We start from the raw sequence: 16,342 nt of genomic DNA on the forward strand, positions 1-16,342 counted from the left end.
ATAAAGTGGCAGCGCTGTCAATGTATTTGCTCCCTATCTTTGCATGGAGAGTTTGTTTTGATGTAGAGGTGGACTCTCAGGGTAGGGCGGGATATCCCCTCCATTTTGGCCTCGTTTTGAGAGCTTTATTTGAGCTTGGGAGATGATTTCAGAGAAAACCAGTGGCACCATAGTGTTTCTCGCAAACTTTTGCATAAGAATCAATGGTCAAATCGCAAATCCCTCACACTTGCAACATCTCCATTGTGGCAAAAAAGGAGTTAATGCTGGTACATTGAGAATATATGTACACTATTACAGTATCAATGAGGTGAATGTTTGAAGAGAGGACGAAATCCATTTGTTTACATCGGTGGAATGCGTTCTTAGACTCCCGACTGATCGCGGGCAATTTCGTACCAAAATGGCGATCGGTGGAATACAGAGAAAGAAAACCCCTTTTTACTTTCTACCACAAGTAAAAAGGGGTTTTCTTTTTCTGATCGGTGGAACCACCACCGGTGGAATTCCAACGATCGCCATTTTGGCACGAAATTGCCCACGACCAGTCGGGAGTTTAAGAACGTACTTTCCACCAATGTAATAACAAATGGATGTCTGCCTTTCTTCAAAAACTTACACATCAGAAATGTTAAACATCCAACCTGTACTGCACAATCTGCGTACCTAGCATTTTTGTATCTTGATTTCCAAATTATCGTGCCCATGGGCAGTATCTCAGTCGTTTTTTTTTTTAAATGATAATAATAAAAGGCTGCTCAACCTGATAAAGTGTCAATGTACCTGTTTATAATAATATGTAATTGTAGCGTTGAATCTTAATTTCTTATGATCTCTGAATTTGTGCCTTTTCCAATAATGAAACTAATTAAATTTTATACATTATGTGGTATGGACTACATTTTACGATAAGGGACTACAATCTCAGGCTCATCTATGAAACCGTCTATTTGCACGGAAACTCCAATAGCACTCACGTAGTCCCTAATTTAGTTCATATATTATATTATGTGGAGCAGGTTTTTAAGTGCACGCAACGTGGAAACATACAGTTAGGCTCCAAAAATTTAATGCGGAATCTTGTATTAATTATCTCTGTGTAAATAAGTTGTACAGAAATTGGACTGCATTTTGCAATTTGGAACTGTAAGATCTGACCCGGTTTAAAAACAACGTATGTGCCATTAATTTCCCTATGCACATGAGTGTTTTTTCAGATGAGCCAGAATTTATAGTTCCAAATTGCAAAATGCAGTCCAATTGAAACTTAGCGATCGAGATGCGTGTTTTTCTCGATCCACGCTCGACGCAGTGGCAATTTTGCGAGTTGGCAACACTGTTAGTTTTCCTCCACTTAAATCCATTTAATATATCGATTTTGGGCGAGGCAATAACATAAATAATAAAAATCTATAAAGATAGGAGTTAACAATAAACACAAGAAAAACTCTTGAAAAAATAAGACATAAAATAAAAAAATAAAATTAAAATCACTGGATTAAACATTATAAAAACAACTAGGAAAGTCAGTAACTTCAATCAGTAAATAATTTAAGATAAAATAAAATACTAATCTTGGAAATTAGAAATAATAACATTTTTACTGATATTTTAAACCTGGAAAGATTTCATTGAATTACAAAAACACAAATCACTGAATGAAACATTATAAAAACAACTAGGAAAGTCAGTAACTTCAATCAGTAAATAATTTAAGATGAAATAAAATACTAATCTTGGAAATTAGAAATAATAACATTTTTACTGATATTTTAAACCTGGAAAGATTTCATTGAATTACAAAAACACAAATCACTGGATGAAACATTATAAAAACAACTAGGAAAGTCAGTAACTTCAATCAGTAAATGATTTAAGATAAAATAAAATACTAATCTTGGAAATTAGAAATAATAACATTTTTACTGATATTTTAAACCTGGAAAGATTTCATTGAATTACAAAGAAATTAACATTGTTTTACGTTTTTTGCATTTTTTAATCGATTGTTTCTCACACATTTCAATGGAGGAAGAACAGTGCTGCCAACGTTCAAGAATCGCCGCTCACTCGACGTGTGCTTTCCCTGTAGAGCCGTTTTCTGCCGTATAGTTAGGTTCAGTCAACACGTTAAGTTTGAATAGGTTAGTCAATTTGTATAGTATCATTAAGAAATTTGTTGAATCCTGAGCATTGTTTGTAAAGGATGTGATATAATTTGTCAAGTACCTTCCAAAAAATATGGTTTATGTAACTTCTAAGGCAATAAAAACATGAAAATTGCAGATTAAATTGACTTCTCCTTCATCTAGTGCCTCAATGTTAGCTTGTATTTCATCGTCTTGCGTTTCCTTTTATGCGCACAGAGTGTCCCGAAACGAAGATTAACGCTTTAATTATAGAAACTACGCAAATGATCGAGTTGATCTCGGTCTTATTCGACAGAAGACGTAAAAAGTCGACAATAGAAGTCAAGATATTATTCAAGATATCTAGGCAAGATCTTATTTGAACAATTAATAGATAGTAATTTTTTGACATCACAATAATTTGTACCATTTTTGTCCGAATAAGTCGATTTTTGTCTTTGTTTTTTATTTCTATTTTTTTTATTTTATTTTTTTTTAATTTTAAACTCCCTCCGCATGAAAACAAGATCAACTCGATAAGTTGCCCCGTTTTTTAAATTGAAGTGCTTGGTTATGTCATCTTGGGACAGTTCATGCAATATGCATGGTGGCATGCCCCCCTCCCCTCGGGTAATAGAAGGAAATAGAGGGAGGGGGAAAAGGTGCTCCTAATTTAGTGAAATGGTTTTAAGACAGAGTTATTTAACCAAACTTACCAAACCAAAGGCTACTCAACATTGCAGAAATGAATAGTTTATACACGAAAAGAAAATTAGGCTAAAGGAGGTACCATTCTTCAATTTTCAATTTTACAATAGTGCAAATATTGTACGCTGAAACTGCTTGAATTTCAATCTGGGAGGGGCTTTTTTTGATCAAATTTTCCAGGAGAGGCCACCGGGCCTCCTTACTCCTTACTCTGGGAGGTGTTCCCCGAACCTCCCACTGGACATTAGCAAGTGCCCCCCCCCCTTCAGTAGCAGAACCATAGAAGGAAAATATAAAGATCATGTACGAAAGTTATTTTTTTTTTATAACGCATGCACACTAAAGTGTTAAAAGTAAACATTTTTATGTAACCATTATATAAAAAAAAGTCATAATTTTCGTGAGCTTTTCGCAAACATACTAAAAAATCTTCCAATTCGCGAAAAGCTCACGAAAATGATGACCTTTTTTTATATAATAGTTACCTACATAAAAATTTTCACTTTTAACACTTTCGTACGTATGCGTTTTTTAAAAAAATAAAAAACTTGTCAGTTAAAAAAAATTAGGTACCTTATCTCGCTTTTATCATTTTTTATATTTCACGGTCAAGTCTGAACGTTGATTTTTTTTTTTCTATATAAGCGTTACACGTTTTTTACATAAAACTACCATTTAGATAACAGATATGTTTCTTTATACATTTTTTGAAAAACAAAAAAATTTTCTGCTACTAGGGCCCCCTCCGACTCACTCTGGATCTGCCACTGATTGTGAGGTAGACTAGACAGCGAACAAAACATAGCAGTGAAGATAAGTAGGAGGTAGTCCGTGTCTTCCTATGTTTACTATCGACGTATTATGGTTCGTACATTCGTATCTCATACTTCAGCCCAGAAACCGCACGGTTGCACAACGAGCCGTCTTCAAAGGTCCAGTTACACGATCAAATTGAGCCATCAAATTGGGCCTCTCATTGGTCGCATCCTTACCTCAGGTGTTTTTCCACCAATCAGAGCTTCAGTTTGGTGGCTCAATTTGATCGTGTAACTGAACCTCAACGAAGGCGGAGCTGCATCCAGCTTCCGCCGCGGGAGCGCGCAGAGGCAAACGTATCCTCCTCACAGGTTTCCAATGAAATTTCATAATTACAGTAGAAAAGAGAAGTTAATTAATTATTGATCCGTTTGCTAGTCGCTTCGTTCGATGCGTGCAAAATTGGTCCGGAGCAAAATTTCATTCCTGCTGTCCAAATTTCTGATATCGAAGCGGATAACCCAGGAATCAACAACGGTGTTCTTCGATGGGCCTCCTCTGTCACTCGGTGTTCCACCTTGGAGAGCTGCCTTCATCGCCCCCCAGTACTGTGCTGAGGCACTTCCTACTCACTGATGAGCTTTCCGAACTTGGGGTCGAGAGAGTGGCAGGACGAGTTTTCCGAGGGTCCGAGAGGTTCTGCTGCTCTCGATGGGCCGCGATGTTGCTCTATGCTCTCCCAAAATTTTTTCAATATTAAATTCCTTCCCACAATTAAAACTTCGGCTCCTCACCGCCGCACAGTGGATCGAGTCAATCAGAGAGGTCGGACTTGAAATTTTTGACTGAAACTGCAAATTTCGATGTTTATTTCGTCACATTTTAAATTTTAAGGGGTGCTTCTAGAAGGAAATTTCGCGAGGAAACCAATGTAACCACTTTTGAAACTTCAAAATTTTGTTTAAACGCAGTTATAAGCGTTCAAAGTTTCCAAATATTGTCCGACCTCTCCTACTAACTCGATCCAATGTGCGCCGTAGTGTAGGGGAGTTTTTCGAAAACATCGATTAATCTAGTCGATTTTCCTCGAGAATCAGATTTCATTAATTTAAATCGTAACTAGAAATCGATGTAAAAAAATCGGAAACTACGAAGTTAAGTTATGTACTGTGACAGAATTTTGTAACAATAACTAGCCCCCCCCCCCCCCCCCCCAAAAAAAGTAAGTTACACTGATAACTGTAATTGACTTTTATCCACCTGTTTTCTTTGAATCAGATATTGCTACTGGCCTAGAGAAGCCGTACAATCCACATCACGATTTTTTAATATGCTCAAAGGCGAAGAAGTATGTTTTTGCACATCCTTTTCCCTTTCTTAGTGAGTTTGGTAGTAAAACTGCCAAAAAGTACTATCTTACCAGAGTTCTTTCAGCACAAATGTATGGACCAGGGCGAAGCAGAACCAGTAAGTTTTCCTCTTGAGCTAGTTTTATAAACGATACTAAGTCATTTTCGCCCGCGAAATCAAATTCATTTGGTCGAGGTTCATGTGAGCTCCATTCAACATACCTAGAGGGTTGAAATAAATGAAAATTTTAAAAATATTACTAATACTTGGTTTGAAAAAGGTCACCAAAGAGGATCCTTGTGGCGTGGCGTGTTTTGCGATGCATCGATTTCCTGCCATTTAAACCTGTGGAAAAGGATCGATGTACAAGGTTTTCGCACGGAGCACCTTAACAATCGATTCTTTGACGTAGCTTCAAATGGGGATTTACCGATAATCGATTATTCACGCCACGCCACTGGAGGATTCCAATAGAAAAACGTTGGCTAAAAGCTACCGATGATACCATGATGAGAAGCCCATGCCCAAGTAGCAATTTGCAACGGAACGGAAATTCCGAAATGAAATTGAAATTCGTTTACCGCGAAATTGAAATATTTTACAGCGTTTTCTGAATGAAATCCAATTTTTAAGGACCAATAGAAAGAGTCCCATGTACCAGAATCTGAAAAATTCATCGGGAACTCAAAACGATAATTCAATTTACACCAATGGTATTCCTTTTGCTTTCAACAAAAGGAGTTCCCTCAATCAGCAGGTTGTCAACACGTACAACACTTTTTAAAGTTTTATTGTGGTAGTATCTGGGGTCATGGAAGTATTAAATCCTTCAAGTCTAAATTCATAAAGCTTTATCGGAGGATATGGATTGATCGATTTAAATCGACCGGAAAATGAAAATGTGAACCAATCGACAGCGATTTATCGACAAATTATAAAAACAGGCGTTGATTCGATCGATAAGCACACTTTTGAATTGATCGACAACTAATTAAAAAACAAGCGTTGACTCGATCGACACCCTGGTAAAAATTGGCGACAGGAGCTGCGTTTCAAAATACCATAGGAGTTCTTATAGCCGACTAAAAAGGGCTATTGAAAATCATATAGCTGGCTGTAGAAAGCGGAGCAAATCATATAGCCGGGCTGTACGAAGCTATAAGAAAGTATACATTCGGGCTATAGTTCCTATCCCGGGCTTTACACTTTATCGCCATTGGCTATAAAAGGCTAAGAAATTGTGTAGACATTCGTGTGCTTTGGAAATCATTAAGTTTGATACGGAACTACCTTAATATTTACAAAACGCACATTATATTTTCCTTAAAACATATTTTTTTTTCATCAATTAAAATGAGAATAGTCCATTCAGAGTGTGCAAACATTTCAAAATCATGAGTTGAAAAACGCTGACTCCGTGAGATTAAATATTAGAGCCTAACACAAAGCGGAGCGGCGACGCACTGGCGCCTACAAACCTAACAGGGATACTGCACGCATTGCGCGATGCGTGAAGTATCCCTGTTAGGTTTGTAGGCGCCAATGCGCGTTTCGCGCTCTCTGCCCGCCCGCCGTGCCGCGCCACAGCGTTCCACGGCGTTTGAAGCAACTATTTCACACCAGAGGTATTGCACATTATCATAAAAAATTGAAGGCGCTCCAACATATTAAGAATGACAGGCATCCTTCAAAAGTACGGAGCTTTCCTCGCAAAATAAATCAAGATACTACGGCACAAAAAGAGAGCGGTAGTCCAAAAACTCACTAAGTCCTAGTATCCGTATTTAGTAACGTTTGGCATAAACTGTATCGTCTGGCTGTTGCTTAATCGCCATCGGCTATAAAAGGCTATAAGAATTTGTACAGCCGGCTACAGAAGCTATTGGAAATCTTACAGCCGGCTTTAAGTCTATGGTAATTTGGAACACAGATTCTACTGCCAATTTTTACCAGGGCATGAATCGATGAAAAAATAAAAACGTGTATCGATCGACAGCGATGCCACCAATTCGATCGACAAACCTATGAATTGATTGACAAATCCTCGAATCGATGAATATTTCCATGAATCGATCGATAAATCCGTGAATCAATGAACAAACCCGTGAACCGCAATCGCATTTCTCCGATCGATTGGCGTGGATCGATTCACGTTTCCATTTTTCGACCGATTCGTGTCGATAGAATCAATAGGTTTTTTTTTTTTTTTTTTTTTTTTTTTTTTTTTTTTTTTTTAAACTGCTACTGCGAGTAAGTCCAAAACGGTTATCCCAGCGAAGACTTAGGTTTCCTCATGGTATGAAAACTCTCTCACCCAGTGGCGAGGTATGGATGATCGATTATCGATTTTTTCCCATTTGAAGCTATGACAAAGAATCGATGATTGAGGCATTGGTTGCGAACACCCTGTTAATCGATCTTTTTCCATTGGTATAAACGGAAGATCAATCGATATATCGCAAAGCACGCCACGCCACTGCTCTCGCCCCTCCGGAATGGTTCCGTTTTTAATTTTTCAAGAAATTTTCACTGTCAGATAGCCATTCTCTTCGTGGAAATGTTAGATCAAAAGACATCAAAAATGCTACGTGACGCTTTTGCCATCGTTTTATTTATTTTTTCCTCGATGCCTTAAATATTCCAGCTTACCTTCATTGGCGGATCCAGCAAATTGGCAACATTGTCTTCTCCATTGAAACACGTGGAAATGTATCGACTCTTGGAGGGTCTGGGTGCTCCGATAAGAATCGATCATTTAGCAAAGATTTTCATGGAGGAAATCCGATGTTGCTAAATTGCTGGTTCCGCCTCTGCCTATCTTGACGTAATTATTTTTGCCCGGTCAAAGCAGGGTGTCTACAAGTCCGGAAATAGTACTGATTTTTTAAGGGCGGTCCGGAAGTACTGAAAAAGTGTGGAAATTCCGCAAAAAGGTCCGGAATTTTTTTTGAATTTTTCGTCATTTTTGTCGCAATTTCAAATTTTTGAAATTTTTCTAATTTCGTCAAATGGAGGTACTGAAACAAGCAGTGAACTCCAACACAATGTGTTGATAAGGCGCGTCATTAACTCGCACATATCAACCCCTTTAGTTTTCATTTACAGAGATTTCAAAATAGGCAAACAGCATAAAAAGAGAATTCACGATCCAACACTGCGAGGTCAAAGACGCACCTTGACGAGACCGTGTATTGTGAAAGTAGAAAGCTATTCGATCGAATTTAAGTTTTTTGATCTGCCTCAAGCAAAATCTTATCAGATTCTTGAAGAAAAGTGCTACGGAATAATTTAAGCGAAGAAAGGAAAAATTCTGTCGAACTCCTAGAAGATAAAGTCGATTTAAAGGTATTTTGGGGCTAAAATACCCAAATCACCGGTAGTAAAAATCCCGTTATATTATTGAAAAGAAATTGACTCGATATAAATGCAATTGCATTAAATACGTCTTGATTTTGTTATTTTAAACGTCTTTCCATGCAAAGAAGTTCAACCATGTCGTTGCTTTATTCATTCATGAATTGAAAGTAAGCAATCTACATCCCGAAAATCTACTGATTTGCCGTAAAAAATTGCAGAAACTTGATATACCAGGTCGATGCACCCACTCGTTGAATTTACCAACCAATTTAGTGAGTGCAAATGTGTAAGAATCAATATGCTATAGTCATTTTGGGTGCATTTATTTTTCATGAAACAATAATAATTTCAATCCCGAAAAAACCATCAATTTTCCGTATAAAATCGAAAAAATCAAAATATGTCAACTCCCCGACGTGAAAATTAGATTCTACGTATGTAAAATGTAAATACTTATGTATCGATATGCTGAACAGAACTATGTGTGGACAGCCAGAAGCCCGCGGCAACATTAATTCAACAGAAAAACTGTAAAAATTAGATAGGATTTTAGCCGCTTTGCCCGCCTCTCCTCGCTACTTACAACAAACCGTTCTTATACTCATCTCAAAATTTTTCTCAGAGCTTTGGGTTATTATCAGCTTCCATTTAAACTCCGGTTCGATGGCCGAATCGGCTGCCAAAAAAGCAAGCCACTGTTGAGGGGTTCTATGAGAAATTCGTGATATTATCGGCTCTCAGGAAATCACCCCATGGCTAAAATTGGTGGTATAAATGTTTAAGTGCTTAAAATAATCGTATTCAAGAAACTAAGGAATTAAACTATGGAGTCAATTTCTTTTTAATAATATAACGAATTTACTACCGGTGATTTAGCTATTATAGCCCCAGAATACTTTTAAAGCGCCTTTGCGTTCCAGAATCTCGACGGAATTTTTTTTTTTTTTTTTTTTTTTTTGCTTAAACGATTCAAGAAACATTGTAGTTAAAAATATAACGATTTTTCGATTTGGACGTATGAAAAATGTTTAACTCGTTCAGGCACACCGTGTATTGTATGGAGTACTGCTGTTATTCGACCGTTGTCTTCAGGTCAAAATTCTTACAAAGAAGCCCCTTGCAAGAGGCAAATTTTTTGTAATTTCTCCCAGTTTTTTCAGCGTTAGGTATATAAATGAATTGTTTGTCAAATTTTGAGGTCAATTATATTTAATTGTAATTTATACTTTCTTTTTTTCCCCTTCATTTTATTTTTCGTATCGAGGAGTCGAGGTTTTGTTGATTTCTTCGGATTTCGATTACTGTAACTTCTCTTCTATTCGGCCGATTTTTATGAATGAGGTCTCTTTTTATTTGTGTTTTAACGGAGAGTAAGGAAAAAATTGCTAAATACATGCGAAACAATTTTTTTTGAAAATTGGATGAATCCTAGCGTGACGGTGAAATGGTTAATGAAGCGTGAGTAATTGGGGTACGGGTATCGGCCGCGTTGGGACCCAAGGCCCATTGTTCTTCGTGACGCCGACGCAGTGATCAGGAGCGTGGGGACGAGAGGGCTTAGTGGACTCCTGTATGAGCCACGTTTAGCAAATGGTCTAATGAGTCTCGAGGCTCATCACAGATTGCACTTACCACTATCCTGGTGGCCCCGGCTATCAGAGCAAGGAGTACCAACTTTTGAAAAGGATAACAGTGTTGTGGAGATATGTCAAAGCAACGTTGTGAACAAAACGGAGTGAGTGAAATTCTCATTCAAGGAGTGCCGAACTGGTCAGCCATCCTCGAATCAGTTCGCTTGCTTCCGCTTATATATGCATATTTTAAATCAGCGCGCCCCATTCTAAGGTTTTTTTAAAAAAAACCAAGAAACGTAGACTCTTGGTATTCATTACACATAAACTAGCGAGCCCCAGAATGAGAAACAAATTTTAATCATTATTATTGACGGATTAGTAAACTTTTTACACGCTTTGGAAAATCTCAGAAGTTCGCGGTAGTCACTTTTCGGTAAGGAACTAGGGGACTCGGTTATTGTATCGAGGGGGGGGGGTCGAAACGATCGCAAAGGCGGTATACTACGTATACGCGCCAAAAGTACGGATTTTTTCTGTTGGAGGAGGTACTGAATTCTTGAGAATGCATTGAAAAAGTACTGTGAAAGTACATATTTTGACCAATGGCGTGGCGTGCTTGCGATATATCGCTGTTCTGCCATTTAAACTGAGGGTAAAGAATCGATTACCAAGGTGGCGAACACCCTGATTATCGATCCTTTTCCATAGGTTTAAATGACTTAATAATCAATATATCGCAAAGCACGCCACGCCACTGATTTTGACCAGCCTGTTTTAGTAGACCATTGGCGGATCCAACAAGTTGGCAACATTGTCTTGTCTTCATTTAAATCTATGGAAATGCATCGAGCCCTCTAGGGGCCAGGTGCTCCGACAAGAATCGATTATTCTGCATAGGTTTAAATGGAGGAAATCCGGTGTTGCCAAATTGCTGGATCCGCCTCTGTGGTAGACACCCTGGTCAAAGGTATGAACGTACGTGGATATAGCGTTGAGACCGCAGTATCTAGCTTTCCTCAGGCGGTCTTTCCAGTAAGCCCTCGGGATCCGGAAGTAGTGCAGTTCACCGGCCACGTACTTGAATGGCTGCCCGTCCTTGCGAAATGTTTTCGCCTCGTAGTCCACTTCAATAGTCCTCGGCTTCTCTGCGCTCTGAAATTCACATGAAAACGTAACTCACGTGATTCCAATAACCTGTACAGGGTGTTTACCAAAGACTCCAAGTCCGGAATTACTGAAAAAGTGCGGACATTTTTGCAAGCAAGTCCGGATTTTTTTCATTTTTGTCGTAATTTAAGCGGGAAATTCTAATTTTTCGAATTTCGTCGGTTGAAGTTATTGAAAAAGTACTGAATTTTCCTGTTGAGAGGGTACTGAATTTCTTGGGAATGTACTGAAAAAGCACTGTAAAAGTACTGATTTTTGGCCAGCCTGTTTTATAGTAGACACCCTGCTGTTCAAAATCTCCTTTACCGGGGTTGCCACAGTCAAGGAAAACCTGGAAATATCAGGAAAATTGACGGAAGTGTCAGGGAAAAATTGTCAATTCACCTTTATTAGCTGACTAAAATGCATATCACGTTTAGAACAACAAATTTTACCTCAATACTATTTCAAATTTTGTCTTTTTGGCCTTATGGCATATTTTCCATTGTCAGGGAATTTTACTCAAATATGTCAGGGAAATGTCAGAGGATTTCATTTTCTAAATTTTGTGGCAACCCTACTTTACCTCTAGAATGACGGATACCGGTATTTTTCTCCGAGTTTTCATTCTCCGAGTTGGAAATCAAATTCGGAAGACAAAGACGGCTAGAGGACTGGGTTGTCGTTGAAATCGAAATTTCATCTCAATTTATCACGACTTTTTGTTCATTAATATTGCGATAAAATTGCAATTTTTTATCCGATATTAGGTACTGTAATACATCAACATCAATAAAATTTAGATACATTTTCCGATCAAATCGCAACTTATCGCGATCACTGCTTTTTGGATCACGAGGAAAGTGACCTAGCCCACGAAATCAGCATTTCCAGCGAAGCTTCATTTTTTTAATCGAATCAGAAAGTAGAATTTTGACAATTCGATAGGAAACACCTCTCTGGTGACCTGAAAAAGAAGTTATGGGTGGTATGGTATAGATTATTATTTTGACAATAGAAGGCCTAAAGTTATAGGTATTATTATTATTAATTCTGCAATTATTTCGTGCACTCTTAACGACATGCTCATTAAACTTTTTCATGTTTTTTTTTTTTCTTTTCTTAGTCTTCCTTTTTTCGCTACAAATTTCAAACCACCATGGATCGACATTTTTTGGGTACTTTTTTAAATCCCAAAGAAGGTATTTGCGAAATAATTTTTCTCTGAAACCCGCCGTGACTCAATTTTGAGTTTTTGTTCATTAGCCATTTGTCTTGCGTGGAGGATCATAATTTTATCTCAAGAAATACCTACCTTAGGAGTCTCCTTTGCTCGTGCCAGTGTCAGCGAGCAAATTATGCCGCATGAAAGAAGAAAGTCAACCGAAAAATACATTTTAGCCCTCGTCTGAAAATCTTCGAGCAAAAACTCACGGCATTGCAACACGAATGAAAGTAACTAACTAAGTTGATACCCGTATGCAGACCACTGTTAAGTGGGAAAATGTACACGCCTCTCTAGTGGAATAAATTCTATTGTTTGAAGAGGAACCCACAAAAATTGTTTAGCGATAGTCTAATATCTGTAGGTCGAAGGCATTGTTTAAGTTCCGTGTTCTTGAGAAGGGCGTCTGTCGAGCTCGAGGTGAAGTTAATCGTCTTAAAATTGTACAAGGACAAATTCACTGTGTCATTGGAACACCTCAGTGCGTAGAATTGTCAGTCTGCTAACTTTGTGATGTTGGTACTCATGTTTTAAGTATCTTTATAGCGCAAGAAACCGTAAGTAGGTATCTGTGACAGAGGTCATTTTTTGTGATGTGATTGAAATGCAAGAATATTTTTCATTCGTGTGAAATTTTTTGAAAGAGGTCTTGGTAGGTACCCAAGTAACAGAGGTTGCAACAACTTGCAACAAAATCGTTTGATTCTTGCAACTAATAGATTGATGTGCAGATTGCCTACTCTCTCCCCCGAAGGAGCTACCATTGTTGGAACTAGTTGCAATTAAGTTGAAACATGTTTCAACTGCAAAGTATTGCTGGTTGCCTATCTTTAGATTTTAAACAACTTCGGCTCAGCAATTTTGCAATCTCAGCAGATTGCAACTTTGTCTTCTGATCAGATCGCCGAAAATCGGCACTTATCGACCAAAAGTTGACCTAAAGTTGGAACTTAGTTGCAACTAATACCAACATTGTTTCAACTTGTTGCAACTTTTACATTGAAAAATGCTACTTGGGTAGTCTTTAAGAGAACTGACAAAACATCAATATGATCCAGTTCCATAAATTTACTGATTTTTATTCGGCCATTCTTATTTTTCTCTGGATGTCTCAAACCAAAACCCGTTATTACCGCTCTGAAAAGTGAAACTTTTCCTCTTTTCTGACCTCAACCGCTTATCCACGTGCAATTGAACATAATTTAATTGCCTGATGGCGTAGAGACAGATCCAGACACCTTGAATGGGGGGGGGGGGGGGGATTGCTGAATTTTTGAAGCATCTATTATACCCATAGAGTCGATTTCGTCACGGATAGTTACTAAACGTCTTTCCCTATTCTTTCTAATGTTCCGTCCTTCCTTCTTTCCTCTTTTTCCTTTTCTTCCTCCCTTTTTTCGGGCGAACGGGGGCCCTCCCCCTCTGGATCCTCCTTTTGCTCGATGTACAAAATATGAAATGACCGCAATTTAATCACCAATCAGAGTACAACCCGACATTAAACTGCCGTGCTAAGGAAAAACGCCTTATAAATCTTCAGGCGTTGCAAAATTTCCTTTGATTAAACACGGGTTCTCTGGTAAACTTATGAATATTTTCCTCCCTATTTTTCTGATAATTTTGTTCGCAATTTCACCTGAAGATTCTACAAATTTAAAGTAAAAATATCCATAACTTCCCTCAAAAATAAACTTTTCATCGAAGGGAATTTGGCAACTCTCGAATGTTCACACGGCGTTCTTTCTTAGCACGGCAGTATACGAGGTATGATGTCACTTCGTCAGACCTCCTATGTGAGGCTTACCATCTCTTCTCTCCAGGTCTCACTATCATCTCACATACCTTGAGTCCTGTGTCCAAGCTCGATTGAGTAATTTCGGTCTTTCCTCTCTCTCAGAGATTCATAGCGCATTATTGCCTTTTATGGAGGTCTTTTCACCTTGACCCGTGTATTATTTGCATGGAATTCTTCGTTGCTAAATCAACACTCCGCACGGATAATAATTCCTTCTTAAAATAACCGCGAGCAGATAAATTTGGCAAATTGTGATTGGAGCAAAGACGGATTTTCTCACAACAAGAACAGCTGATACAACATCCTCCCGAAGATGAAATTATGTCAAGAGACCTCGTGTTAAGTCCTTTTAAAAAAAACCAGCCAGGCAAAATTTAATTTTAAGGATCAATACAAAGTGCCTCTGTATTTTCTTCGCCCACTGATGAGTAATGACTTTGTTCCACAACATGCCAAGTCCTGTTTACCTTTTTTGTTTAGAAAGATTTTTACCGAGCCCCTCATTCGTCCAGCATCAAAAAGTGAACAATATCATTGGTCCTCGCTAGTAATTTTTACTTGTCAAGAGAGGCCTTTAAGACAGGCTGAAGTCTCTCAGATACTTCGTCCCGAACTCAAGTTCTATATGCCCGAAAACGACAACCACTCGCATTTGTTTCATTGGTGGAAACGGTATCCGCCACTCGGAGAGTGGAAGCGGAATGCCCCCTCTGAGCTTTTAAGTATCTCTATGCTGCCGTGCCAAGGAAGAACACCGTATGAACATTCGAAAGTTGCCAAATTTCCTGGGATAAAACGTGTATTTTTAACAAAGTTTAAGCCGATTTTTCCTTGAAATGTTCAGATATTTTAGATTAAATTTTGAACAAAGTAGTCCACAAAGTTTGAAGAAAAATATTCACAATTTTCCCAGTGAATTCGTTTGACATTGATAAGACAACCTCTGTATGCTCGTACGGCGTTCTTTCTTGGCACGGCTGGCTTGCTTTGTGATATATCGATTGATCTGCCACTTAAACCTATGGAAAAGAATCGATGAACAGGGTGTTCGTAACGAACACCTTAATAATCGATTCTTTACTATAGCTTGACATGGTAAAATATCGATAATCGATTATTCACGCCTCGCCACCGTTAGCATGGCAGTATGCTTTTTCAGACTTTTCTCTCTATAAGGAGAAATATGTTTGGCTTTAGAGGTTACTGTTTCAGATGGGTATGTGTCTATACAGGGTGATCCAAGAGTCCCTTCCACCCCCTCTAACTTTTTACCTAATTGAGGTAAAGATTTGAAACTTGGGGAATGTTCCTAGGTCAAAGGGAGCTACTTTTTGGCCCCCCTAAAATTTTCAGGGGAGCCCTCCTTGGGGGGGGGGGGCAACGGCCCCCAACTTTTAATTTTCAAATGGGAAGACCCCCTTTGTGATAGCTCGTTCGATAGAGCATAAAAAAAGAAAACTTTTCGCGCAAACCCGAAGTCAATATCTTAAACCGTTTCAAAATGGCGGCCGGTTAAAGTTCAAAATGGCCGAAAATTCACACCGGTTATTTGTCGATGGATTTGCGCGAAAATCGGTGTGTAGGGATATTTTGACACGAGAAAAACGAATTTGACGTTAGATTTTCATAAAAACCAAAATCTCCAAAATGGCCGCTGGTTAAAGTCTAAAATGGCCGAAAATTGTCACCTCGGTTTTTTCCTGATGGATTTGCCTAAAACTTGGAATTTCAGAGTATTTTGGCATAAGATAAACAAATTTGAACTAAGATTTCTAAAAAAAAATCAAGTTTTGGTCATTTTGAACTTTAACCAGCGGCCATTTTGGAAATTTCGGTTTTTTTGAAAATCTAACGTCAGATTCGTTTTTCTCGTGTCAAAATACCCCTACATACCAATTTCCGCGCAAATCCATCGACTAATAACCGGTGTGAATTTTCGGCCATTTTGAACTTTAACCGGCCGCCATTTTGAAACGGTTTGAGATATTGACTTAGAGTTTGAGCGAAAAGTTTTCTTTTTTTATGCTCTTTTGAACGAGCTATCACAAAGGGGGTCTTCCCATCTGAAAATTAAAAATTGGGGGCCGTTGCCTCCCCAAGGGAAGGCCCCCCTGAAAATTTTAGGGGGGCCAAAAAGTAGCTCCCTTTGACCTAGGAATATCCAGGTTTCAAATCTTTATCTCAATTAGGTAAAAAGTTAGAGGGGGTGGAAGGGACTTTTGGATCACCCTGTATATCCGTCGCTGTGTTCAACGAATATTTCTGCGTCGATAGTAACAGTGCACAACGGTGATGCACAGAG

General features: G+C 38.4%; 1 protein-coding gene across 1 annotated transcript in view; it reads right to left on the reverse strand.

The window, feature by feature from the left end:
* The window catches only part of LOC109043253 (beta-galactosidase), a 41,169-nt gene extending 27,012 nt beyond the window's left edge, over window positions 1–14,157 (reverse strand). The window contains exons 1-3 of the mRNA XM_072303541.1: window positions 14,088–14,157; window positions 10,854–11,049; window positions 5,014–5,164 (exon numbers count right to left, since the gene is read on the reverse strand). Coding sequence (XP_072159642.1) covers window positions 5,014–5,164; window positions 10,854–11,049; window positions 14,088–14,157 — 417 coding nt within the window. The remainder of the gene's footprint in view (window positions 1–5,013; window positions 5,165–10,853; window positions 11,050–14,087) is intronic.
* Window positions 14,158–16,342: the final 2,185 nt, after the last annotated feature.

This window comes from Bemisia tabaci, chromosome 8 (genome assembly GCF_918797505.1).
Source record: "Bemisia tabaci chromosome 8, PGI_BMITA_v3".
Taxonomy (NCBI): domain Eukaryota; kingdom Metazoa; phylum Arthropoda; class Insecta; order Hemiptera; family Aleyrodidae; genus Bemisia; species Bemisia tabaci.